Below are 23091 nucleotides of genomic sequence, written 5' to 3' on the forward strand. Positions count from 1 at the left end.
ATGTCAACAAACCTGGCCCCTTCTCAATGATGACATCAGGTTCAAATTGACACAACATTTTTCCTTTGACATCCATCATCCACATTTCGGAATAGACTCCCCGACGACGCACATACGATTGATAAGATGGCCGGACAAAAGCTTTACCCACGCGCAACCGTTAGGAAGATCGTCAAGGCGCATTCAAACCGGAATGTCAGCAAAAACGCTGATGTCATGGTATGCATCACCCATGCACTCGACAGGATACACTGCGATGCTGACACCTGGATACCAGATCTTCCTGGACTACATGCTATTTATGCAGACGTAAGGATCCGTCTCGAGCAAGCCAATTGAGCCTTGCTAAAGAATCTTCATCTCTTCAGCCTTATGAAAGAGGCAGCCATTGAGGCGAAAAAAGGGGGTGAGCGCGGCGTGACGGCGCGCAGCGTCAAGAAGGTCACAGCGGTATGCTCCATTCTCCCAAGTCAAGTGAAATCGCCTGCGGAGTCTTGAAGCTCACAACATGGATTTAGGATGCTTTGGCCAAGTTCCGGGGATGAAGTGGCATAACCAACGCACGATGTCAGTTTAGAGTTGTCTTCCGGTACGACAACCCAGTCCAACCGTGCCACCACAAGCGAGCGACTCTTCCACCTCGCGCCAGCATGATAGAATCCAGGGACTGCCCTGTTGGGTTGATCGCAAGAGGGTTAGAGGCAAATGTGCCCAGAGCATGGGCAACGCCACTTGGCAGCGGGGATTGAGGGGCAGTCCAAGGAGATCCCGTCCGATCTAGCGTGTGGGGAGGCAAGGCGACTCCTGATGGGAGGAGGCTGCAAAGGCAGGATGAACTCATGTCGGAGTTCAGACAAGAAGATTCATAAAGTAGAGTTGAGGGACGGGTCGCGACTTGGGGAGAAGCTCAGGAGGGAACGGAACCCGAGTCCTAGGACCGGGCATGTCACCAGCGCATTTCAACGGAGACTTGGAGGCTGAGGTAGATGTAGAACCTGCCTAATGATACTTCAAGAGGTGGTTTGCTTCGGCCCCGTTCTGTCAGGTTCCGACGTCAAATTGTTGCAGTGGCCAATCGCCTGAGGGGCATCCGGTGAGGGAGGGTCCGCCCCGCGGTCACGGGGAAGCGTGTTGGGCCACGCACTGCACTGCAACAACACTGAAGCGGCAATTGGGGATTGGGCCAGGCACACACGGACCTGACTTGACCACCACCTCAAAAATTTCCCAAGGCTTCGAACCCGACTTCAAACAGCAGCAAACAAACAAACAAACAACCCAACCCTCGAATTTCCTCGCGACTCCTGACAACGCTTTAACGTCCGTACAATCCGACAATTAACCCCTCAACTTCCGTCCTCTCCCCGCATAACGAGCCATCGACTGACCCGGGTCGACTTCCACCCGACTTAGAGCGACCAAACTCCAGCCAGCAACTACTTCTGCGTCGTTGAAACCTGTCAACCATGGCGGCTTCCGATATCCAGAACCCCCCGGCTCCCGTCGAGTCCAAGTCGGCCAAGAAGAAGAAGGCGAAGCTGGAGCGCACCGAGTCTCCAGCCCCCGTTGCTTCCAGCACCGCCTCCGTCGCTGGCGGGGAGGAGAAGAATGACGAGTTCAATCCCTACATTCGCGAGCTCCAGAAGTCGGTTCATCCTGCCCGTTTTTATTCGTCATGAGTATATGACTGACAACCTTTGCAGGAGCATCCGCAATGTCACCAAGAAGATCGTACGCTCACCGACGCCGCAGAACCGACCTTCTGGAGTCTCGCGATGACTGACGATATTGGCTCTCTCTAGACGAACACGGCCAGGATTGAGGCGATAATCAACGAGCATCCCGGCAAGACCCTTGACGAGCTTGTCGCTGCCCGGGTCATCAATGCCGATCAGAAGGCTGCCCATCTCAAGCGTCCTCAGCTTCAGGCCCAGCTCTTCTCGCTCGAGGAGCAGCTCGCCCAGCACAAGAAACTTGACGAGCAGTTCCGGGCCCGCTTGGCAGACCAGGAGAAGACCCTGAAGGAGAAGTTCGAGAAGGAAAAGGCCGATCTCGTGGCTGAGCTCACTGAGAAGGCCGCTGCCGACGTTCAGACTGCCCTGCACGACAACTTCCTTGTTCTGTCGCAGTTTCTTCGCCTCGCTGCCGCACGCCGTGCTGAGGATGCCGACAGCACTCTCGATGAGAACATGGCTTTGGAGGGCGTTCTCCTGCACATTTACTCGGGCGATGAAAACGCCGTCTCGACCATGCTGAAGCTCGTCAAGGGCGTGGACGAGAAGACGCGCAGCACCACCGGCGAGACTTTGCAGACAACTTGTAAGTGCTTCCGAAGTCTTGGTTCGAATTGGTTCAGAACTATATGCTGATGATATCTGCGCCTTCAGTCGCCCAAGTCAAGCAAACCGCTGTTGCCTATGCTGCCCCGCTCCTGCAGGCCGAGACGACCCCCCAGCCGACTGATGCCGAGCTTGCCGCCGAGGCTAAGCAAGAGCCGCAGACTGAGGAGGCTGCCACCAGCGCTCCTCCCGCGGAGTCCGAGGATAACGTCGCTGTTCTGACCAACGGCCATGCCCCTGAGGCTCCGGCGGCCAGCGGACCCCATGCCAACGCAGAGGTGGCAGATGATGCTGCGAATGCGGCGGCTGAGAGCCAATACGAAAACATCGAGACGTCGGTGCCGTCATCCCAGGAATGGGTCGATGTTAAGGTCCCGCGCGACCCGGCCGAGACCGAGACAGGAGTCCAGGCCACCCCTGCGGCGCCGGGTAACACTCAGTCCTGGGCCGACGACCACCCCGAGGCTGAAGCCTCGACCGCTCCTGCTGCCACTACAGCCCCGGCAGCCCCTGCTGATGACGGTTTCCAGTCCGTCCAAGGCCGCAACCGTGGCAACCGGGAGGGCGGCCACCGCGGGCGTGGTGGCTTCCGTGGCCGTGGAGGCTTCCGGGGCGACGGGCGCGGCCGGGGCCGTGGTGGTGGACGCGGCGGCAACGGCGGCGTCCCTCACCGTCCGCGCCGCGACAACGATCAGCAGCAGCAGCACTAGGAGGCGGCGGCAGTTGAGGCGTCGAATTGGCAGTGAGCACATGAGCTGGCAACAACCATAGTTTGCCCCGCTCGCACGCACCATATGCCAGGCGCCAGGCGCGCGTGTCGCTTGTGCTGCCGAGATTGCTAGTCGGCATTAACTATTTCTTCTTCGCTTGTTTCTACTACTTCTCTCTCTCTCTTTCCCCATGTTTCTGGTCTGGTTTGGCGGTCCGGGGTTTGGGGGGTCGGAGGGCGCGTCCATCATTTGCAACTCAGGCAGGGAAAAAAAGAATTTCATGGCTGGCGGCGGCGTTGATGGGAGCGAAAACAAAAAAAATAATAAACGCCATTTTTTTCTTCTCGAGGAGAAGAAATGTGAATGTGCATGGAATTTGTTTCTTCGTTGTGTGTGTGTGTTGGTGTGTCTTTCTGTTGTCTCCTTTTGTTCACGGTGCCGTCTTTGGCGGCGAGACAAAATGATGAGAGTGGTTCAGGTTGGCTGGTCCGGGAAATCGGTACTTAAGGCATGTCCTGCACCCAGGATGAAACTGGATGGGGCCATATGCGCAAAGCCAACCAGGAGGAGCAAATATGTACCAAAAATGTAGTTATGTCATGTACCATTATGAAGGGGGATGGATGGATTAACTGATGGACAGTCCGTTGGGTCAGGTCGGGCAAGTCAGTTTTGTTATGACTCGATGACAAGAGTTTCATATTGTTCTTCATCATCCACAACACAGAAAACATATAAGTGCCTTTCATGGGATCATCAAACAAACTACTCTATGTCCGACCTGCTCCCAATTTCTATTCTCGCAACCCATCAAGATAGTATACACTATTACACAGTTCAAACGCCCCCATAGATGCATCCAAAGAAACCAGATCCCAATCACTATGTATGTACTGTATGTACTTTGGCCATCCCACCGTGACCAGACCGCCAATTCTTGCCGCCATGGCATGCCCAAGGCGTGTAAGTAGGTAGTGACCAGCCAGCCAACATATGCAGTCCGTCCGTCCGTCCGTCCGTCTACGCCGTTTATGTGCACCACGAAACCACCGTAATACAGAACAGGTTCGGCATCTAGCTTATTTACTCATCAAATCCTCCATGAAATCCCTCATAAACACTTCTTCATTCTCCTTCAACGACCACCTTGCCCTCAAAGATTCATACACATCCCACACCTTCTCCCTGCCAGCCTCGTCGTGACTGCCACAACACCTCTTGAAGGCCCTCAGCGCCCAAACGGCCAACCACGACCTGATTTCCAACCCGGGGGCGGTGCCGTGGTCCAGCGCGTCGATCAGCGCGTTCCATATGCCCAACAGTCGCCTCTCGCTCCAGGGCGATGTCGGGTACCCACCGTGGGCGGCGAATGCCTTGAACAAGGCAAGGAAGATGGCGTGGTGCAGGGGGATGTTGAAGAGCTTCATGTCGTCGAGGTAGGCAGCGACACGGGCGATGTCGCCTTTGCGGACGCCATAGTGGTTGACCAGGATTCGGTACGTCTGGAGGTCCGGGGAAAGCAGCGCGAGGCGTTGCAGGGCAGGCCGAGAGGGCGGATGGCGCCGAGCGATTTTGGCGAACATGTGCAGGGCTTGAGTGATGGCACGGTCAGAGGCGGGTGTGCGGACGGGGATGACTGTTTCGGAGCCGTTGGGAGAGGAGTTCTTGGACTTCTCTAAGCTGATAGCCTTCATGCGCTCATAGAGACTTTCAGCAGGGCCCTCTTCGCCGGAGCGCAAGAAGCCGCCGATCATGGCGTTGAGGACGACAGTGTCGATGATTTCGCCGGCTTCAACCATCTCGCGGTAGGCGGCGCGCATGCCACCCGTCTCATTCTTGAGGCCGAAAAAGTGGATCAGGCTGGTGTAGTGGTAGCGGTTGTATAAGTGGCCGCGGGACTCCATCTCGCGGTAGAGCATCTCGGCCAGGGCGAAGTTGCCAGCTTTACAGGCGACGTCGAATAGGATGTTGAAGGTGACGTTGGTGGCTTGGATGCCAGCATCGATCTCCATTTCACGCCATAATTTGAGGGCAGCTTCGACTTCGGTGTCGGTGATGGTGCCGACGTACTTGGTGGCGAAAGCAATGGCGCAATTCCACTCGGCGCTGGTCAAGGAAATGCCCGTGTTTCTGACATCGGCGATCACCTCGAGGTAGCGAAGCATGGACGCAGCATTACGGTCGTCTGGCTGCCCAAGAGTGCGCAGGAACTGGTGGCGCAGGCGGGCAGGGATGTAGAGCATACGCGGCTCAGGCAAGCGGCGGTACAGCTCATAGATGCGGTCGAGATGGACACGATGAGGACTCCGCAGGCGGGTCAACACGGAGAAGCGGAGCTCCCAGAGTGTCTGGCGGGTGTCGTCGTTGCCTTGGAGGACTTCGTCTGCGGAGGGGTAGTCGTGCTCCTCTTGGGTGTGGACAAAAGTGAACCTTGGGGTGTTTGCGGGAGCGTAGCCGCGCATGTAGGGATCGCGGAGGTATTGAAGGTAATCTTCGACGGAGCCGACTTGCTCGTCATCGTAGGCATCGACGAGGGAAAGCAGCTCCTGTTTGGAGAGCTTCTGAGAGCGGCGGCGTGAGCGTGGGGCAGGCCGGTTTGATGGAGCGGAGGTGGAGGCGTCATGGCTGTCAGGCTCGGGTTCAGGCTCAAAGTCTGCTACGGCAGCGGCGGCAGTATGGTTGACGCGAGCAGTTGGGATGGAGGGCCCGTGAGAGCTGCCGAAGCAGGATCGAGAAACGTGGAGAGGAGGAAGAGGAGTTGGTGGCACGGCGGAGCAGACTCGGGGGAGTCGAGGCCGAGGAACGGGACCAGCTACAGTGCCAAAGGTGGAAGAGAAGATGGATGAGCCGTTGGAGAGGTGGCAGCTCTGTGCGGGCCCTCTGCCCCTGTTATAAGCCGGGGGTGGACAGGGAGGAGGTCGAGAAGAGCTCGATTGATCCGACGACGACAGCGATGGACGGAGCAGGAAAAAGCGAAACGCGCCGCATGCCGACCCGTCAATTCGGCTAGAGACTCTCATGAGCTGTTGCCCAACATGGTGGCCTGCCGACAGCCCAGCCTCTCGCCCGCGGATTCCAGGTTGTTGTCAGAGGTTTAAGATTGGCGGGCCGTGTGAGGATGTATAGGAAGGGTGGTGGCCGGGGCAATTGGCCGTTGAGGACGTCGAGGTGGGTTTGAATTGGGTTAAGTTGAAGCCTCTCGAAAAAATGTCGACGCGGAGGTGCGGCGGGCTTATCGGTGCCCCACTCTTCCACTGTCGGCGGGATTTCGCAGCGGGCAGCTTCTGCAATACCTCCACTGAAATTCCGCTGGAGGGGCAGGGGACCCGGGCTTGGCGTTGCTTGGCGCGGGCCGAGAGGGACGGAGCACTTGGAAATTTGAGCCGGGGTCCACAACGTCAAGTCACGGAAGCTTCAACCATCACCACCACAACCACCACTACCACCACCAAACCGCCGCCGCCGACTTCTCCTGCGAGCTACGGACGGCGGTCAGTGCCTCAGGCCAATGGTCTTGCCATAGACCAGAGACGACCCCACTTGTCGATTGACGCCCCGGGCCAGCGAAGCAGAGCAAAACCATTCTGAACCGAACCCTCAATTCATTCCTTTCCGACTTGACTCTCCTCCATCAGACAAAACAATGGGCCGGGGCCGCAAATTTCTGGCCGCAAATGTTCTGCGGACCATCGAACAGCGCATCGCCAACGGCTCAACCCCCACCGGCAGGCCGGAGCCCGCCCCCGCCTGGACCAAGGCCGTCGCCAAGGTCACTCCCTCCGAGACCCTGACCCGTCCATATCCAGTCCAACACGTCGAGAAGCGCGTGCGCACAAGCGGGCACAAGCTGCACCCCAACCGCAATCTCTTCCGTCCGACACGGATCGTCCACCCGGAGGACGAGCTGCGTCAGGAATTCTTCCGCGACCACCCATGGGAGCTGGCGCGCCCACGCATGCTGCTCGAGTTGGATGGCCAGGATGCGAAGCGCAGGGATTGGAGTAAGGGGCTCAGGCAACCGGGGATGGCGTTGAGTGGTGAATGGTACGTAATCCGTTTTTCTGTGGCTCATTTCTCCCAATCTGGATCTCGGACTTGACTGACGCCATACCTCAGCGTCGTCCAACGCCAGCTTTGGCTGATGGAGGCCTGCGGAATGTCCAAGCAGGCTGCCTACGACGTGACACGCAAGGAGTTCTATGCGCTACGGCACCAGGAAGAGGTTGAGCGGCGGATTGCCATCGAGGAGGCCCGCATGTATGGTGCCTACTTCGGCCAGTCATACAACCGCGTGGGCATGGATCTCGAGTCTGGCGCGTATGAGCGGTGGAAGAAGTATGCTGCCGACCGGATAGCCCAGCTCGAATTGCAGCAGGCAGAGGCGTATGATACGGTTGTGGATGAGAAGCTGGATGTTGAGCAACCGCTGGCTTAAATGGATGAATGTCGAGCCCTTGGAAGCGGAGGGCGAAAGTAAACAACAGGATAGTGGAGCTGGGCCGGATGGCGAGGCCTGGCTGTGTATAGAAATGTACAGTGATGACAATAGACGACGACACATACCATTCGCAGCACCGGCTGCTTGTTTCATTGGACAATCAACCTTGTCCAACTTCTTCAACTCCTTCATCAGCAGCGTTGATGGGAGAAGTTAGTTGGCACTGTTAATATCCTTCAGCTCATTGTATACAATTTCGCACTTTTTTGTAGTTACAGCAACATATCATTTTCTACAGACAACAAAAGACGACAAACGGACAATCAAGAGAACACGCACCGAAAAATGTGCGAAAAGTAAAGGAAAAGTAAAATACATGACCATAAAGTTTCTTGCGCCTTCGCCGCCTTGGCGGTCGTCATTGCAGCAACCCCATCTTCCTTGTCGCCGCACGTCCTCCCTCGCCGCTACTCCTCCGCCTCTTCCTCCTCCTCCAGGACGGCGTACAACAGCCGTCCGACGCGGCGGCCAAACTCAAACGCCGGCCCGCAGCGGCACCGGTATCCGCAGCGGCAGTGGCCGCCGCCCCAGTCGCCTCCCCGTGCAGGAGCCCGGGAGGGCGCCTAGCCTTGACGGGGCAGAGGAGGGCGGGGGCGGCCGACGTTGCCGACAAAGATTGCGCCCCAGCGACCGAAGCGGCGTTCCAGCTGGGGGTGCTGGACGCAAAACATGTCCGCCAGGCCGGAGAAGAGGAACAGCCGCCCCGTGAGGCTGAGGGTGCGTGAGCGCGCCCAGGACTCCACGTACACCGTCCGCAGACGGGTGGCGGGGGCGAGGGCCAGGAGCTTGAGAAGGTATGCCACCAGGCATACAATGAAGCCGGTGCCCGGGCCGTTGGTGACGATGATGTGGGGGTATTTGAAGTCGTCGCCGCTGTCGTCTGGATGGCGCCGGGGGTCAGGGGTTTTCAGGAGGGCGGTGATTGTCCAGAGTGCTGTTTGCAGGCAGGTGAAGGGGGCGGTCCAGAGCGGTTGGTGAACGCGCCGGGCACGGGGCACCCAGACAACATCCCAAGTACCGCGGTAGCGGGAGTCCGGTAGGCTGCGGACGAAGAGGTCTTCAAGTTGACACAGCCGGCGAAGAGAGTCGTGGTCGCCAACCGTGATCAGATACCGTCGGTGGAGGTTGGCCTGGGGCGTGAACTTGCGCTTGATGGTTTCGAGCATCTCCGAGGTGTGCCCGCCTGAGCCGAGGACATACATAAAGTAGACTGCAGGCAACTGGCTGGTTTCAGGTCGAGTGGAAGAGGGCTGAGTGGTGATCCATTGCCGGGCAAGATCACGGCGAGGGCGGGAGTGCTTAATGGTAAAATGTCTCCACTGGTTTATCGCATTAGTATCCTCACACAGTCGCCGAAGGAAAATGAACGATGGTTTGTCAGAATTACTTACGATGAGGACGGAAACAAGAACGCCGCCGATGGTTATGATCCAAGACCACGACAGGAAGAAAAAGATGAGAATAGAAGCCAGGGCGAGGCCGGCGACGAAGATGGACACGCCCAGGGCGAGTTGGTGAACTCCCGCTTCGCTGACGGAATTTCGTATGAAGTCCATCTCGATGTTTTCTCTCCTTTTATCGGATATTGAGGCAGATATTATTGGTTCTTGCGATGTCGTAGTGACGGGATTGGAGAGATCTGTCGTGATGTTGTCACAGGTCGGTGTGGTGTTTGGACCGACAGGAGATGTGAAGCCTCCCGGAAGTTCGTGTTTGGATTTGTTTTGGGGACAGTTTGCGGCTTCACCGGCCGCCTGGCTTTTTGAACCCATTGTTCTTAGTTTCTGGTTTGAATCTGCGATTCCGCGACCAGTTTGACCCGTTGAGAACGTGGTGTTGAGGATGTGAGCCCCAGGGCAGCTCAATCTCAGGAGTGTGACGCGGGGCTCCGCTCAGGGGTTGACAAAACCCGATGGCACAATAACAAAGAGAGCTCAATCTAGGAGTCTACCAACTCGAGACACTAGAAGGTTCTCCGGCTCTCGGTCCTCAAGACGGTAGAACAATGTCCACGAGGATGAATAATAGACGCAATCCTGCTGCGCAGCAGCAAGTCTAAGTGACCGTGGTGTTGATTTGTTATGAGCCCCTGAAAATGTCAACACTCTGCATAGATGGGACCATTAAAGGGGTGAATTGTTGTTCAGTACCTTGTTGAATGCTTTGATCCCATCTGAGACAGTGACAGACGGAATATGCTAGATACAATGGTCTGAAAATCCACCAAACCTCGGGGTTTCAAGAAGTGAGGAGAGTGGTATTAAAGTCCCACCATTTGCTCATGACACCAGAACTTGGCAGTCTGTCCCTTTGTGTCGAGATTTGTAGGGCAGCAGGACCTGTGTTTTGCCCTCTCATGTCCAAAGGGTGTTTATGAGATTTCCAAGTTCGTGGCTCGGTTTGATTTTGAGGCCATGGCAAGGTTAGCAGAAGAAAGCCTGAGAAGCTCCCTCGCTTGAACTGAGGCAGAGAATGGGGGGCCCAAGTCAACCTTCAAGCAGGTGAGAAGATCTGGTATGGCAGAGGTTGATGCCACATGGATGGAATGATGACGTAAGATACGGTAACGAACCGTGTAAGTTACGTACCTGAGTGCCATCCCTGGCGAGGGTCGGATGCTACGGATGGTCCGTGCACGCTGGTTTCCGGGACCCATGGACCCGGAACCGGCGTCTCCTTTGTCGTGTCAACAAAAACATGACCGCCCGGCAGAATCTTTGAGCGCCTCTTACATATGCGCCCTGGAGACAAGCCCATGCCAACAATCGTCGCCTCGACCATTCAACACAGCAATCGGTCTTCCGTCGCCTGGCTGCCATTGTGCCGCCGGCCATGATCCGCGATGCCGTCACTCCTCCGCCGCCGGCGATATCTTGAGTGTTTCTACTGCGGCGGCAAGACATCGACTCTCTACGACGGAGTCACGCGCCGCTTCGACTGTCCCTTTTGTGATGCCCCCAATTATCTCGATGAGGTATGTGTATTTTGTCTGGCCCTTATTGTCACCCCGTGTCCACCGCTGACTTCTGTCTCTTTCCTCCAGAAAGGTGACATCACTGATCCTCCGGTCGCCACAGAGCAAGTGGCCACCCCTCCGCGATCCGCTGTTGCGCGCCCTGTCGGGTCTCCCATAGCGACCCCCGAGAGAAGGAAGAGCGACGTTTTCTGCGCAAAATGTTTGAAAAACCAGCATCTCCTAACCTCTTCGCTCGCCCAATATCTCCCCGAGCCGGATGATCCTGACTACGCCGAGCGCGAACGCAACCTCCCTCGCTACCGAAAGATCCTGGAGCGCCTCTATCCCCAAATATGTTCGGATTGCGAACCCAAAGTCCGTCGCCGCCTTGACCAGGCAGCGTACACAGCAAAGACGGACCTCCTGCGCCGTATGCTGGACCGAACAGCGCAGGAACGCAAGACTTCCACCTCGCGCCGCATCGAGAAGTTGGACAAGCTGGGATGGCGACTGTGGGTAGCTGCCTCAGTGCTGCAGCTCTTCTGGCACTTGGTCGTCGTTGAGGATTTGGTTACCTTTTACGCTTCCCTGTTCCAGGTCCAGAGCGGATCATACATCGTCCTGGTGCTGGAGTGGCTTGCCCCTGTGTTTAAGCTAGTCCTCAGAGATCGTTTGCTTGATTTGAGCATTCTCGCCTCCATCCTCAGCGTTTGGTGGAACCCTCGATTTGCCCAAGTGTCTCGCGGCCTCTCAAAGCACATCAGGGGCCTTTGGCTGTGGTGGCTGTTCCAGGCTGCTACCCTCATCCTTCGCTTTGGCATCCGAAGAATGGACTTGACCAATCCTGATCCCACCCGCTTGAACGTACAGGTGACAGGGCACTTTGTTGCTGCCGTGATATGCCTCTTTGTAAGCATGGTCTTGGTAGACAACCGTCATCTCGTTTAGCCGCTAACCACCTCTCTTAGATCTCCGTCGTCAGTCCCCGAGTAGTGCGGACGAGTCCCGCACCAATATTCAAGGCCCCACCAACACAACAACGACACCAAGACTCCCCTGAGTCATCCCCCGACGAAATCAAGTCCATGGCCGACCTCCTCACCGAAATCTCACACAGCCCTACCTCTACATCCCCTCCCTCTCCTGATTCTCCTGAATATGAAGCCCCATCTCCTATCATCCGTCGCAACCGCAACCGACCACCCATGGGCCACTTCCATCGCCAGGCCGCCGAGACCTTCGATACCAGCATGCAAAAACTAGATTCTTTGAATATTGCCGGAACTTCATCTTCAAACTATACCAGGGCCACGTCAGCACCCCCCACATCAACCCCCGCCAACAACTCTGGCGATGTCGACGCGATGGACTGGACCCCAACCTACTCCCACACCACCGGCTTCACCGCCACCCTCAACTCTCCCTACCGCGCCTTCAATACCCGGGGCCAGCGCGAGGGCGAGCGTTTCAACGCCGCCCCGACTGATCCTAACAGGGGTGTCTTTTGGTACCGTGTGCCGCCTGCGCCGACGCCGCCCGCGCAGAGGCTATATAATGCCCAGAACCAACCGCGGTTAAGGCCGTTTACCACAACCAGGACAAGTCCCGGCAGTATCCAAGGCGCTGGTGCCTGGACGCCGGGGAAACCGATTCGATTCTCAGGGGCAGGAGGAGCAACAACACCAAGCCCACAAGGACAAGGAACCGGCACTTGGACCCCGGAGAAGGGCATCCAATTTTCTTCACCATCACCACCGGGGGCAGCAGGCGGCGGAGAAATAAAGGGGCCTAGGGATCCCAAGATGGCAGAGGCTTTCCACAAGTTGCGGCGCGACCGCCCGTATAAGGACGTGGAGATCGCCCCGCCGCGGATTTGGCCGGAAACGCTGCTGGGAAAAAACAAGAATGACCCTCGCAACGAGTTGATAAGCTCGTTCAGCGCGGGGTTGAGCTTGGATGATCACGAACAGGAGGACGGAGAGGCGGAAAATGGTAAAGGTGGTTGGCTGAAAAAGTTGGTTCCCTGGTAATGTGTCGTCTGCCTTTACCTGCCTAGGCGTGCAGTGGAACGGATAGATAGATATCTAGGTGGGAAACACTGACTGGGTTTGGGTGTGTTGGTTGGCTTGCTTGTAATACTACTTGTTGGGTCACGGTTCGGGGTCTGGGGAAGTCCAGGGGCAGGTGTTTGTTTGGGTTCTAGTTTTTAAATGTCTGGTGTTCTTGGCTCTGGTTTTGTTTGGGGGGAACTATTAGTATATTATCATGAGTGTTTGGACTCCTGTGTGTTTTTCTCTTGCGTCGTGGTGTTGGCCGTTCTGGCTATTAGAGGGTTTGTGAGACGGGCAACCCGCAATACAGGCATTGTCGTCGGCATTGTGTGTTGGTGATGGTTTCTCACAGGTGTCCTCAAAGACCACGTACTACTCAGTTACATATGTACATATGCTTCTTCTATGTACATACATCCATGCAACTGCGGAGTAACCCTATCCTCCAACCTCTATCTGCTCAACCTCCAAGCGAGCGAACCAGCCAACCCGCCCTCTAAAACAACTGACTATTGTACGTATATGTATCTGAAATGACTGGATACCATCTAGATGCATCCCTATTGATGGTGTATACATAAATGAACGGACGAGAACTCTATATCTCCCACAACCCTGTGTGTTTCTCCCTCCCCTAACGCCGTCGCTTGTGCTGTTGATGTCCAATGTTGTGTGCCTGGTAATAGTTTGAACCAAAAGAAACAGAAAGCCGACCCTCAAATCTACCATTCTAGAAAAGGAATACCGTATCCCAGCCACAATAGGTCCTGTGTGTTCCCTATACGCGTGTCCGCCATTCATTTCCAGGTTGCTGTTCTGTACCGTCCGATGTTTCAATCCAAAGACCCTCGCCAAGATCAAGACAATACCAAGGTAAATAACCAAAGCACCTCGGATATCCCCACGATATTCATAATCGACTTGTCTTTTCGCGTTTTCGTAACATTTAGTTGTTAGGGCTGCTGCTCGGCCCGGTAATGCTGGTCGTGCTCTTCCCGCTCAATCCCCTCGCATGACCCCGCGGGGGAGGGATGGGCGGCGCGCCGTTGAGTTTGGCAGGTGGAGGGATTGTGATGAAGGGATTCGCCGCTGCGGAGTTATTGCTGCCGCTGCTACCTTCACCCCCGTTTGCCTTCCTCGCTGCCTCGGCCGCGGCCATGGCAGCAACGTACTCCTCGTTGACCTCTTCGGTCACCTCGACGCTGACAGTCTTGATGATGCCGCGCGGCCAGGTTTCGAGGGCAATGTCGCTGCCGCGGTCTTCGTCATCGTCGTAGCTGTCGTAGCTGTAATCGTCGTCGTACTCGTCGTCATCAGAGGAAGAGCGGGACGAGTTCTCGTCGTCGTCGTCGTGCTGCCGGGTAGCTGACCGACGAGATGTAGGGCGGTCACCTTCGGTTCGTTCAGACTCGGAGTCGGATTCCGAACTCGACGTGTCGCTCACGTCGTCATCCAACCCCTTCTTCATCCCCATAGGTCCCCTGGTCGTTTTGATCGGGTTGGGGTACCGAGCCCGAGTCTCGCCTTGGGACTCGCCCCCTCGTGCCGTTCCATCCTGATTCCCGTCAGGTCTGCTGCTGAAGTCACTAACCCCCCTCTCCAAGTCCCGGTCCCAGCCGGTGTTGTTATTCTCCGAATCCGCCAACCCCACGACATTACCATTAGTATTATTAGTGCCTCCGCTAACCTCCTTCCCCTTCGTCATGCTACCACTGCGAGACAGGCCGGCCCGCGATCCTGCCCGCGATCCTGCCCGGGACCTCGACCGCTCGCTCGGTAATCGTGCAGTGCTCCGCGTGCTGCCCGTCCGCGAAGGCGCTCCCGCACGGTTGTTCGTTGGTCGAGGAGTCGTCGACCTGTGGGAAGTGCTTCGCGAGGCCTTGCCCTTGATGCTGGAGGTGGAGCTCAGGGTCGTGGAGCTGGTGGCGGAACTGTAAGGATCGCGAGGCCGAGCATGACTTCGGGTCCGGTGCCTCCGGTGTCTGTGGTTTCGACTGCGATTGGTGCCGCGGGATGACGAAGAGGATCCGGTGTTGGTGGATCTGGAGAAGAGGGGGCCGAGGGTGAGGAGGTTGGAGGCAATCAGAGCAATGTTTTGCTCAAGATTGGTCATGAGCGAGACGTAGAAGAAGTTGATAGTGTACGTATTGATGCCAGTTGTCTCGGAGGTCTGAGCGGTGCGGGCAATGACAAAGATCCCACATCTGTCCAAAGGTTAGTCAGTCAGTCCACGGCCGGTAACACTTCGCTGCAGAAAACTTACGCGAAGCTCAGGACTGACGCGGTGTAGAACGGCCAGGAAGATTCTCTGCCGCGCGAGAGGTCGCGGTGGATCAATGTGGAAAACAAGGCCAGGAACACCCAGGAGAAGACGGAGAAGGCTGCCATGGGGTGTCAGCGGATTTACCCATTGAGATAATGAGAGGAGCGGAATGAATAAGTGATTAGAACCAACGTACCTCCCTGAGCATAGCTGAAATTTGCTTGAACACTTGGCTCTGTGCAGGTACCAGTAACCTCTGGATTCCAAACTCTCTCCAACGGCCGACATTGAAGATAGAATGCTAAGGCGTAGGCCAAGTTGACTAACACCACGATCGTGACCAAACCAATCAAGATGATGCGCCAATGACGAGCACGCCTCAGGATGGCGGCGAAGAAGAGACATATCGACACCTTGCTGAGAGTGCTGCTGAGGAGGTGCCAGGGCTGGCCGATAATGTGATACTGCAAGGCTGGAGCAGGCGTTTGAGGACTTCCCTCAAGAATGCTGAAGATGGTACCAAGAAAGGCTACAGCCTGTAATCTCGAGTCAGCCATCCCTCTTAGAACGCGTAGGTGCAACGTTCTAACTCACCGTAGCCGCTGCGCTTGAGTAGTCGTCGGAGCCAAGGCCGCCATACAGCCTTCGCCGTGAGTATAAGCGTACAAATGTGGTGGCTAGGGCGAAGATGGCTGTAGTCAAGGAAAATGCGAGGAGGACCGGCCCTCGAGACAGGTCGGCGGGCTCAGCCATGGTGGGCAAAAGCGATTCAGGACATGAAGATGGAGATTTGATCCAGCCAGCTCTACCTCATCGTCGTCATTCCGGATCACTGGGTTAGGTCGAAATGGATGAACACACACAAAGTTACAGCAACTTGGAAAAGGCAGGGGACGAGGACCAAGACGAAGAAAGGCTGGCGGGGAACGCCTGGTCTTTGACGTTTCGGATGAGCTGGTAGGGAATCAGCTGGGTCTGGGGTAGCCGGGGAGCGGTGCGGCTAAAGGAGGGTGTAGGCGACAGGTCGATCTTAGAGGCCCCGAAACAACAGAGGAGGTTCTACAGCGGTAGGGTGTGGTTCGTTCCGAGGTGTCTGAGGAATGCCTGAGCCGTATGAGGCTAGACCCGGCAGTCAGGGGACTACGGAGTGTGTTCCGGGCGATTCTGGCCGAGGAAGCAAACATGGGTTATACGGACCGTAGCATTATCATGGGACAGTTACCGCCTTGTGAGATGTAGGGCTGCCAGAGATGGGTAGAGACGGAGAACACGCTGCATGCTTGCTCTGTGAAATGTTTGGAAGCGATCCCAATCCAGGGAATATCCAGAACAACATCCGGCAGCGAATCCGAACACAGAATCAAAGAAGCACAAGAGGCAACCCAGCGAGTGAAGCAGAAACAGGCACTACAAGGTTGGGGGGTTGCGGCTCATTCATGCGTGGTTGGACCAGAGAATCCCAAGTTGGAAGCCGGCGCTAGAAGGGTGTGAGCTGGATTAAACTTTGATTGGTGACAGCGGGTGGTGAAACACAGCACACCGGTTGATCGGCAAAGCTTAAAGCAAGGCTTGGTGCAGCGAGGATTCTGCAAAGTTGGAGATGGGGCATGGGATTGGAGGAATTTGAGATGAGAGGGGAGGACCAGCTGAGAGCGGATGAGGGGCTCTTGGCCGCAAGCCGAGCACATGGAAACCGAGGCGAGCACAACTGCCCAGACTCCGTGACGAATTCAGAAAGAATTACAAAAGCTGCGTCCCGTGTTCTTCGAGATTCCGCCTACCCGGAAACATCACAAATCTGAGCCTCGGCGTCACCGTTGGAAGGCGCATAATTGTCCGGGACTTGTTGTTGCCGTGATTCTGTATGATCGTTCCGAACGAAGCTGAGTCGAACCTCCTCAGACAAAGCACGGGCTCCACATTGCCCGATCTGGAAGGATCCTGATGCCAAGCCTGGGGAAGACCCACTAATCGCCAACGGCAGTCTTTTCCGTATTGGTTCAGGTTCTTGCCTTCCCCTCCCCCTCCCCCTCCGACTTGGAGAAAGGATTTGGGTTCCCGGTGAGAGAAAAGTCAGCGGCAACGAAGTTCCTGCCTGTTTCGAGTGTTCGGACAAAAATAGGAACTCAATTCTTCCAACCGATGAACAATTCCAAAGAACCTGCGAAACTTGATCAGCGTCAAATCCAGGTGATCATGTTAATAACAACCAACATTGATTGTTTCCTCAGCAAGCAAGTACAGGGATGATGGTAGGTAGGTTCCCTCTGTTTTCCACTATTGCATGCACAATCCACATAGACACACCAACCGATGCTTCGATAGGCACTAAGATCGACGGCGGAGGAAGGACATGTGTCTTAAAACACCAAGGCTGTGGTTGAAGTGGCATACATTAGACTAGCAAGAGAAGAGATATCTCAGGCAACACTACATGAGTACTGAGCTGCGAATCTGCGGACATGAGAACGTCATAACCCATGCGCCCTTACACCTTCGCCTTCGCGGCTGCTGCCCTCATCAATGGCAACGTCGCCGTCAACGCAAAGTCGTGCTTCTTGTCCTTGCTGCGGACCTTCTTCGCGTCCTCGGCGGTGAATCCCTTCGCCTCAACAGCCGGGTTGTATCCCAGACCCGACGTCTTAGCCACCGTGGCCGAGTCAAGCACCGGCGCCTCGGCTCCATCTGCCCGACGGTACACTGTCACCACCGCCGCGCCTCCCAACCCCAAATTATGCTGCAGCGCCCACTTGGTGTGCGGCACCGCTCGGTTGTTGGCCCAGCCGCGAAGGTGCCAGACGAGCTCGGCGCACTGCGCGATACCCGTCGCGCCGAGCGGGTGGCCCTTGGAGATGAGCCCGCCGCTCGGATTGACCACCACCTTGCTGTTCGGCCCGTACGTGATGCCGCCGCTGCGCACCAGCTCGTGCGCCTTGCCCGGCTCTGAGAGGCCCAGGGCGTCCAAGAGACACATCTCGTTGGCGCTGAAGCAGTCGTGCAGCTCGCACACGGCGAAGTCCTTGGGCGTCACCCCCGCCTCTTCCATGGCTACCTGCGCCGCCCGCTGCGTCATGTCGCGGCCGACCAGATCGATGGCGCTCTTCGAGAAGAGCGCGGGAGAGTCGGTCGCCATGCCTTGACCAGCGATCAGGACGGCTTGGGACTTGAGGTGCGGCCGCGCGTCGAGGAAGGCCTGCGACACGAGCACCGCGGCGGCACCGCCGTCTGATGTCGGGCAGCACTGGAGCTTAGTGAGCGGCTCGTGGATCATGGGCGACTTCATGATCTCCTCGAGGGTGTAGACATCCTGGAACTGCGAATACGGGTTGTTGACGCTGTGCGCGTGGTTGATGCGCGCAATCTCGGCGAAGTCCTCAAGCTTTGCACCGTACCTGGGGACGATGTCAGCATGGCCAGAAGAAAGACGGCAAGAAAAAACGAACTTACTTCTCCATATACTCACGCCCCGCGTTGCCGAACATCTGGGCCGCTCCCGGGGCCTTGGTCAGACCGCGAGTCTGGGCCATCATGACGTAGGTGGTGCCGAGAGGGTTCTCACGGTCGTTCCAGGCGCTCGACAGACTGCCAGGATTCATCTTTTCGAACCCGACAACAAGCACGCAGTCGGCAGCTCCGGAAGCGATCATGTTGCGCCCCATGAACAACCCCGTGGACCCCGTGGAGCAGTTGTTGTTCACATTGTAGATGGGGATCTGGGTCATGCCAAACTGGTAGAAGACGCGCTGGCCGCAGGTCGAGTCGCCGTAGCAGTAGCATGCGATGCCCTGATCAACGTCGTCGTAGGTGATGTGCGCGTCCAGCATGGCCTTGATGCCCGCCTCGTACCCCAGCTCCGTGTAGTCCACCTTGCCGCGCGGCTTGATGAACTTGGTCATGCCCACGCCGAGGACGTAGCATGGCTGCTTTTGCTTGGGGGCCATGGTGGAAGAAAGTGTTCTGTGTGTTTGGCAAAACTTGAGTTGAGGTTGTTGAGGTCGGTCGAGATGTCTTGAGGCGGACCTAGTTTTGACCGTGAGAGCGATGGTGGCACAAGGGCGAGGATGGGAACACACACGAAGGTGGGAATCTTACTCGAGACGACCACATCCGAGTCTCTTATACTGGCTTTCAGTATCGTCGCTTGTCGCTCGTCTCATGTGCATCTGAGCCCCTGCTTGGGGTAGCGTCGGCGCTGGAGTCTCCCCACAGTACCCCAGATGCGGGGATGACCGTTGTGCCGAGGCAGTTAGACCTTCCATTTACTCATCAGTTTTGGCGACCCTATCGACAAAGACCTACTACTGTGTACAATCACATGGCTTCTCGAAAAGAGGGTTGCCATGAAGTCACAAAATGTTCAAGAACGTGTCAACAACACTCAACATATTCTCCAACTCTCAAGGAATAAGTATTTTCCAGTCGGTGAGAGAGCATGGATCGACTTTCAGCTGCTTTTCTTTTCCTTTGTTTTGAAACCTTGATTGTCCCCGGATTTTGGTTGCTTTAGCGTCGGACCCGGCCCGGATCCCCGGATTTCGGGTTTAGACCGCCGACCGGCATGAACCCGAACTTGGGGTAGCACCGTCCGTATGCCTGTACTTCAAGGTTGCGAAGCGCGAAGCTGGAAAACGGCATGCGACATGACATCAACGAGACAAAGGCAAGTTGGAGGAAAGCCAAGTGGTTTCTCATTGGTAATACTGGATGGACAGACATTATCTTTATGTAAACATGACTCCTAGATGTTCCAGCCCTAAACCACCACCAAGCTAACGACCAGCAACGGCATCACCCAACTAAACACCTATTACTCTTCCACACCACCCGGCGCGCCCGAGTTGACCGGCCCGGTAGTCCTCTCCACCTCCAAGTCAACACCATCCACCACCTCCAACCCCTCGGGCCAAGTGGTGATCGTCTTCTTGACCAAGTACGGCACCCACTTGTCAACGCCAGCAGGCGTCACCTCCTTGATCGCGACCCACCTCCACTTCGAATCGGGGAGACCGGCATATCGGAGGAGCGCGCGTGTCACCACATCCGACTGCTGCTTCTCCGGCTTGCGGAACCACCAAAACGTGTACTTGAAATCGGGCCCCTGCTCTTCCAACCGGTACGTGTACACCAGCCTGTAGGCCTCGCCGGCGGGGAAGATGCCCTCGCGGTCCGTGAGGCCGTAGTAGCCCGGGACGGGCGGCGGGTGGGGATGGGTCGGGACGACGAGGAGGGTGGTGCGCGCGCACTTGGTCGCGGGCCCGTCAGGGAATAAGCGGGCAAAGTGGTCATCCGGGTTGTGCGGGGGATTGGTCCATCCGGGGGAGATGAAGTCCAGGTTGGTGGTGTTGAGGCGCAGACGGTCCGAGGCGATGGGGCCGGCGCCGATGAAGCGCAAGAAGAAGTCGTGCTGGAGGTCGCCGTCACGGGTTGAGAGGGTGGGCGCCGCAAGGGCGGTGGTGACGGCGGTGAGGAGCGCGAGGAGCTTCATTTTTTTGGTGTTGTGTGAGCTACCTCGGAAAATATTGAGTAGATGTTAATAAGTGGTCTCCTTGATGTTGTCGGAGACGGAACTCAAAAATGACCTGAGCAGAGTTGAGGCTCAGCACAAACCCCCTTTGAACAAAGAGAGGAGGTGATGGGAGTAATAATTTATCTCTACTCCAGATCTCTCATGATGCAATACGTTGGGTGACGGTGATCCTGCCGCCACCCGACTTTTATACGGGTACCTTCTCCAGGGGAGCTCGACAACCACCCGTCGGAATGGGCGGGATGGCTGGAGGAACAGGCGATGAGAGTGGAACACGACCTGAACCAGCATTGTGGCTTGCAGCGTTTGGGCCGCACACGAGACGTTTGATTCGTTGCCCAGCGGCCAGCTGGTCTAGCGCATCTCGTATTCCCGGCGCGGGTCAACCCAACTTGTGCCTTGCAGCGTTGCTGTTTGTCGGCTTTTGTCCTCAGCCCCGACAGGCGGAAGGGATCATGGGTTACATTGTCGTCATCGAAGTGGTCTTGTTTACGAGATAAATTGGGACCCGTAGCGTGAATCTTGAACCACAACTGACCGCCTGACGCAATGACAAACAACAAACGTCAAGACTTTGGGCGCTTAACGACCCTCTCCGCCGACAAACACGGCATTCAGCAAGTAGTACATAGTCATTGACGACAAGACATCAGATCCATCGAACTGGACTCGAGATGTTCCAAGACCCGGGTCTATCGGCTAAGTACATCATACCGAGTTCAAACATCACTAGCTTTCCCAAATTTGCCAGAATATCCCACCCTACCTCCTTTCTATCGAGGCCGCGTACACCTATTTATTTCCCTTCTCCTTTCGGGAAATGCAGGCACTTGGTGTACGAGTATGACAAAAGGCCTTGCTTGCCCATCTCGCCGCCAAAGCCACTGTTCTTCATCCCGCCAAAGTACGCAGCATAGTTGGGGCGTTCGGCCTGATTAATCCAAACACCTCCGGCATCGAGGCGGCGCGCAATGCGTTCGGCATTCGCCAGATCCGCCGAGTACACGGACGCACCCAGACCTGCGTTGGCCAGGTTGGCGCGCCGGATCACGTCGTCCTCATCGGACCAGACAAGAACGGGGAGGACGGGGCCTATATTTGGTCAGTTATGCCGGGAGATGAGTTGATACGAGACGGAATCATATGTGACCACTTACCAAACTGCTCCTCCTTCACCAACTCGGAATCCTCCGGCGGCTTGGCCACGATCGTCGGCGGCAGCCAGAACCCGCGCGGCCTGACCGCCTCGGTCTGTCCGCCCGTGATGACGTCGTACCCCTTGGCCTTGCAATCCTCGATGATCCTCTTCACGGACTCGTACTGCGGCTTGTTGTCCAAGGGCCCAAACACGCTCGGAATGGTCGGGTCGTCCACGATCGCGTAACGGTCCTGCACCTCCCGCGCCAACCTCTTGACGAACTCGTCGTAGATCTTCTCGTGCACGTAGATGCGCTTGCTCGCGACGCAGACCTGCCCCGCGTTGAAGAAGGCGCCGCCCGCGACGGACGGGACCGCCGTGTCGAGGTTGGCGTCCTCGCAGACGATGCACGCGTCGTTGCCCGCGAGCTCGAGCGTGACCTTCTTGAGAGTCTTTGCGCACGCCGCCATGACGCGCTTGCCTGTCGCGATGGTGCCCGTGAAGCTGATCTTGTCGATGCCCGGGTGCTCCGTCATGGCGGCCCCGACGTCCGCCCCGCCGTTGACCACCTGCAGCACGCCGGGCGGGAAGATTTCCCGGCTGAGCTCGATCCACTTGGTCACGGCGTACGGGGTGAAGGGCGACGGCTTGACGATGACGCAGTTACCCGTCACCAGCGCTGAGACGACCTTGATGTTGGCCAGGATTAGCGGGAAGTTCCACGGGCAGATGGCCGCCACGACGCCCAGGGGAACGTGCGTGGCGACGACGCGCCCACGATCGTCATCGCTCTGCACCTCGTCCTGCAGCGCGTTCTCAGGCTTGGAGAAGTGCATGCACTGCTCGATGGAGCTGCCGACATCGATGTTGGCGAGCAGGCGGGACTTGCCGGACTCACGCATCAGGATCTGCGCGAGCTCGTCGAAGTGCTGGCCGAGCACCCCAGCCATCTGCCGGAGCTTCTCCTGCCGCTCGGCGACGGTAGTGCGGCCCCAGCCGGCGTCGAAGGCGCGCCGAGCAGCAGCCACGGCATCCTCGAAGTCTTGGGTGCTCGCTACAGGCCACGGCCAGAGCGGTTCCTCGGTGCGCGGGTCTATCACCCGCTCGGTGGTTGGGCTGCTGCGCAGCTCGTTGTTGATGATGTTGTAAAACTTGATGTCCTCCATGTTGGCCGCGGTGATCTGGTGTGTGTCTGAACAAAGGGATGAGATCAATGGTCCTAGGAAAAAGTTCGAGTAGTTGGCAGCATCACCGGAATATAAACTGCGTCTGCCAAGGTGTGCCGTGCCGTCTCTGATACCTGGTTGTCGTGATCCCCTGGCGGCAGTTGATAAATATCCGGCAACCCGGCAACTGATGCTCCTGAACCAACGTTCGGCGGCCCCTGAGCAACCGCGGTTTGTTGGTTCTTCGTTGTCCCCTCAAGCGGAGAAGAAGAGGGGCCTGGACAGCAACTACTCGCGAATACCACGCCAAGGTGGACCCATGAGGCAGCAAATCCATGGATGAAACAGCGTTGGGAGGGTTGGGCAGTGGGATGCGACTTTTTTTGGCAGGGCTCGGTTAATGCATCCGAATCTCAACGCTGAGATGCAGGTCTGGGGTCGGT

At 56.8% G+C, this 23091-nt stretch overlaps 11 protein-coding genes across 11 annotated transcripts; 5 read left to right on the plus strand and 6 right to left on the minus strand.

Moving 5' to 3' along the window:
• Window positions 1–126: 126 nt before the first annotated feature.
• VTJ04DRAFT_8671 (uncharacterized protein) lies at window positions 127–545 on the plus strand (the record flags this gene model as incomplete). Its single annotated transcript, XM_069367133.1, has 4 exons — window positions 127–219; window positions 278–309; window positions 369–450; window positions 519–545. 4 exons carry the CDS (start codon window positions 127–129, stop codon window positions 543–545), a joined length of 234 nt encoding a protein of 77 aa, XP_069215492.1.
• Window positions 546–1466: 921 nt separating this feature from the next.
• VTJ04DRAFT_8672 (uncharacterized protein) lies at window positions 1467–3049 on the plus strand (the record flags this gene model as incomplete). The annotated part of the gene is made up of 4 exons (XM_069367134.1): window positions 1467–1645; window positions 1704–1731; window positions 1803–2319; window positions 2388–3049. The coding sequence occupies 4 exons, from the start codon at window positions 1467–1469 to the stop codon at window positions 3047–3049; spliced, it is 1386 nt and encodes a 461-aa protein (XP_069215493.1).
• A 1079-nt stretch (window positions 3050–4128) lies between these two features.
• Window positions 4129–6069, minus strand: VTJ04DRAFT_8673 (uncharacterized protein; the record flags this gene model as incomplete). The annotated part of the gene is made up of 1 exon (XM_069367135.1): window positions 4129–6069. One exon carries the CDS (start codon window positions 6067–6069, stop codon window positions 4129–4131), a length of 1941 nt encoding a protein of 646 aa, XP_069215494.1.
• A 187-nt stretch (window positions 6070–6256) lies between these two features.
• Window positions 6257–6637, plus strand: VTJ04DRAFT_8674 (uncharacterized protein; the record flags this gene model as incomplete). The annotated part of the gene is made up of 1 exon (XM_069367136.1): window positions 6257–6637. The coding sequence occupies one exon, from the start codon at window positions 6257–6259 to the stop codon at window positions 6635–6637; it is 381 nt and encodes a 126-aa protein (XP_069215495.1).
• Window positions 6638–6692: 55 nt separating this feature from the next.
• VTJ04DRAFT_8675 (mitochondrial 37S ribosomal protein mS23) lies at window positions 6693–7484 on the plus strand (the record flags this gene model as incomplete). The annotated part of the gene is made up of 2 exons (XM_069367137.1): window positions 6693–7093; window positions 7166–7484. The coding sequence occupies 2 exons, from the start codon at window positions 6693–6695 to the stop codon at window positions 7482–7484; spliced, it is 720 nt and encodes a 239-aa protein (XP_069215496.1).
• Window positions 7485–8110: 626 nt separating this feature from the next.
• On the minus strand, window positions 8111–9319 carry VTJ04DRAFT_8676 (uncharacterized protein; the record flags this gene model as incomplete). Its single annotated transcript, XM_069367138.1, has 2 exons — window positions 8111–8866; window positions 8939–9319. 2 exons carry the CDS (start codon window positions 9317–9319, stop codon window positions 8111–8113), a joined length of 1137 nt encoding a protein of 378 aa, XP_069215497.1.
• A 1070-nt stretch (window positions 9320–10389) lies between these two features.
• On the plus strand, window positions 10390–12533 carry VTJ04DRAFT_8677 (uncharacterized protein; the record flags this gene model as incomplete). The annotated part of the gene is made up of 3 exons (XM_069367139.1): window positions 10390–10521; window positions 10591–11412; window positions 11472–12533. 3 exons carry the CDS (start codon window positions 10390–10392, stop codon window positions 12531–12533), a joined length of 2016 nt encoding a protein of 671 aa, XP_069215498.1.
• Window positions 12534–13500: 967 nt separating this feature from the next.
• VTJ04DRAFT_8678 (uncharacterized protein) lies at window positions 13501–15570 on the minus strand (the record flags this gene model as incomplete). Its single annotated transcript, XM_069367140.1, has 4 exons — window positions 13501–14758; window positions 14818–14935; window positions 15014–15353; window positions 15412–15570. The coding sequence occupies 4 exons, from the start codon at window positions 15568–15570 to the stop codon at window positions 13501–13503; spliced, it is 1875 nt and encodes a 624-aa protein (XP_069215499.1).
• A 1735-nt stretch (window positions 15571–17305) lies between these two features.
• Window positions 17306–18758, minus strand: VTJ04DRAFT_8679 (uncharacterized protein; the record flags this gene model as incomplete). Its single annotated transcript, XM_069367141.1, has 2 exons — window positions 17306–18209; window positions 18265–18758. The coding sequence occupies 2 exons, from the start codon at window positions 18756–18758 to the stop codon at window positions 17306–17308; spliced, it is 1398 nt and encodes a 465-aa protein (XP_069215500.1).
• Window positions 18759–19624: 866 nt separating this feature from the next.
• On the minus strand, window positions 19625–20302 carry VTJ04DRAFT_8680 (uncharacterized protein; the record flags this gene model as incomplete). The annotated part of the gene is made up of 1 exon (XM_069367143.1): window positions 19625–20302. One exon carries the CDS (start codon window positions 20300–20302, stop codon window positions 19625–19627), a length of 678 nt encoding a protein of 225 aa, XP_069215501.1.
• An 838-nt stretch (window positions 20303–21140) lies between these two features.
• On the minus strand, window positions 21141–22648 carry VTJ04DRAFT_8681 (uncharacterized protein; the record flags this gene model as incomplete). The annotated part of the gene is made up of 2 exons (XM_069367144.1): window positions 21141–21436; window positions 21502–22648. 2 exons carry the CDS (start codon window positions 22646–22648, stop codon window positions 21141–21143), a joined length of 1443 nt encoding a protein of 480 aa, XP_069215502.1.
• Window positions 22649–23091: the final 443 nt, after the last annotated feature.

The sequence above is a fragment of the Mycothermus thermophilus genome (genome assembly GCF_041956435.1).
Source record: "Mycothermus thermophilus strain CBS 625.91 unplaced genomic scaffold VTJ04scaffold_6, whole genome shotgun sequence".
NCBI lineage: Eukaryota > Fungi > Ascomycota > Sordariomycetes > Sordariales > Chaetomiaceae > Mycothermus > Mycothermus thermophilus.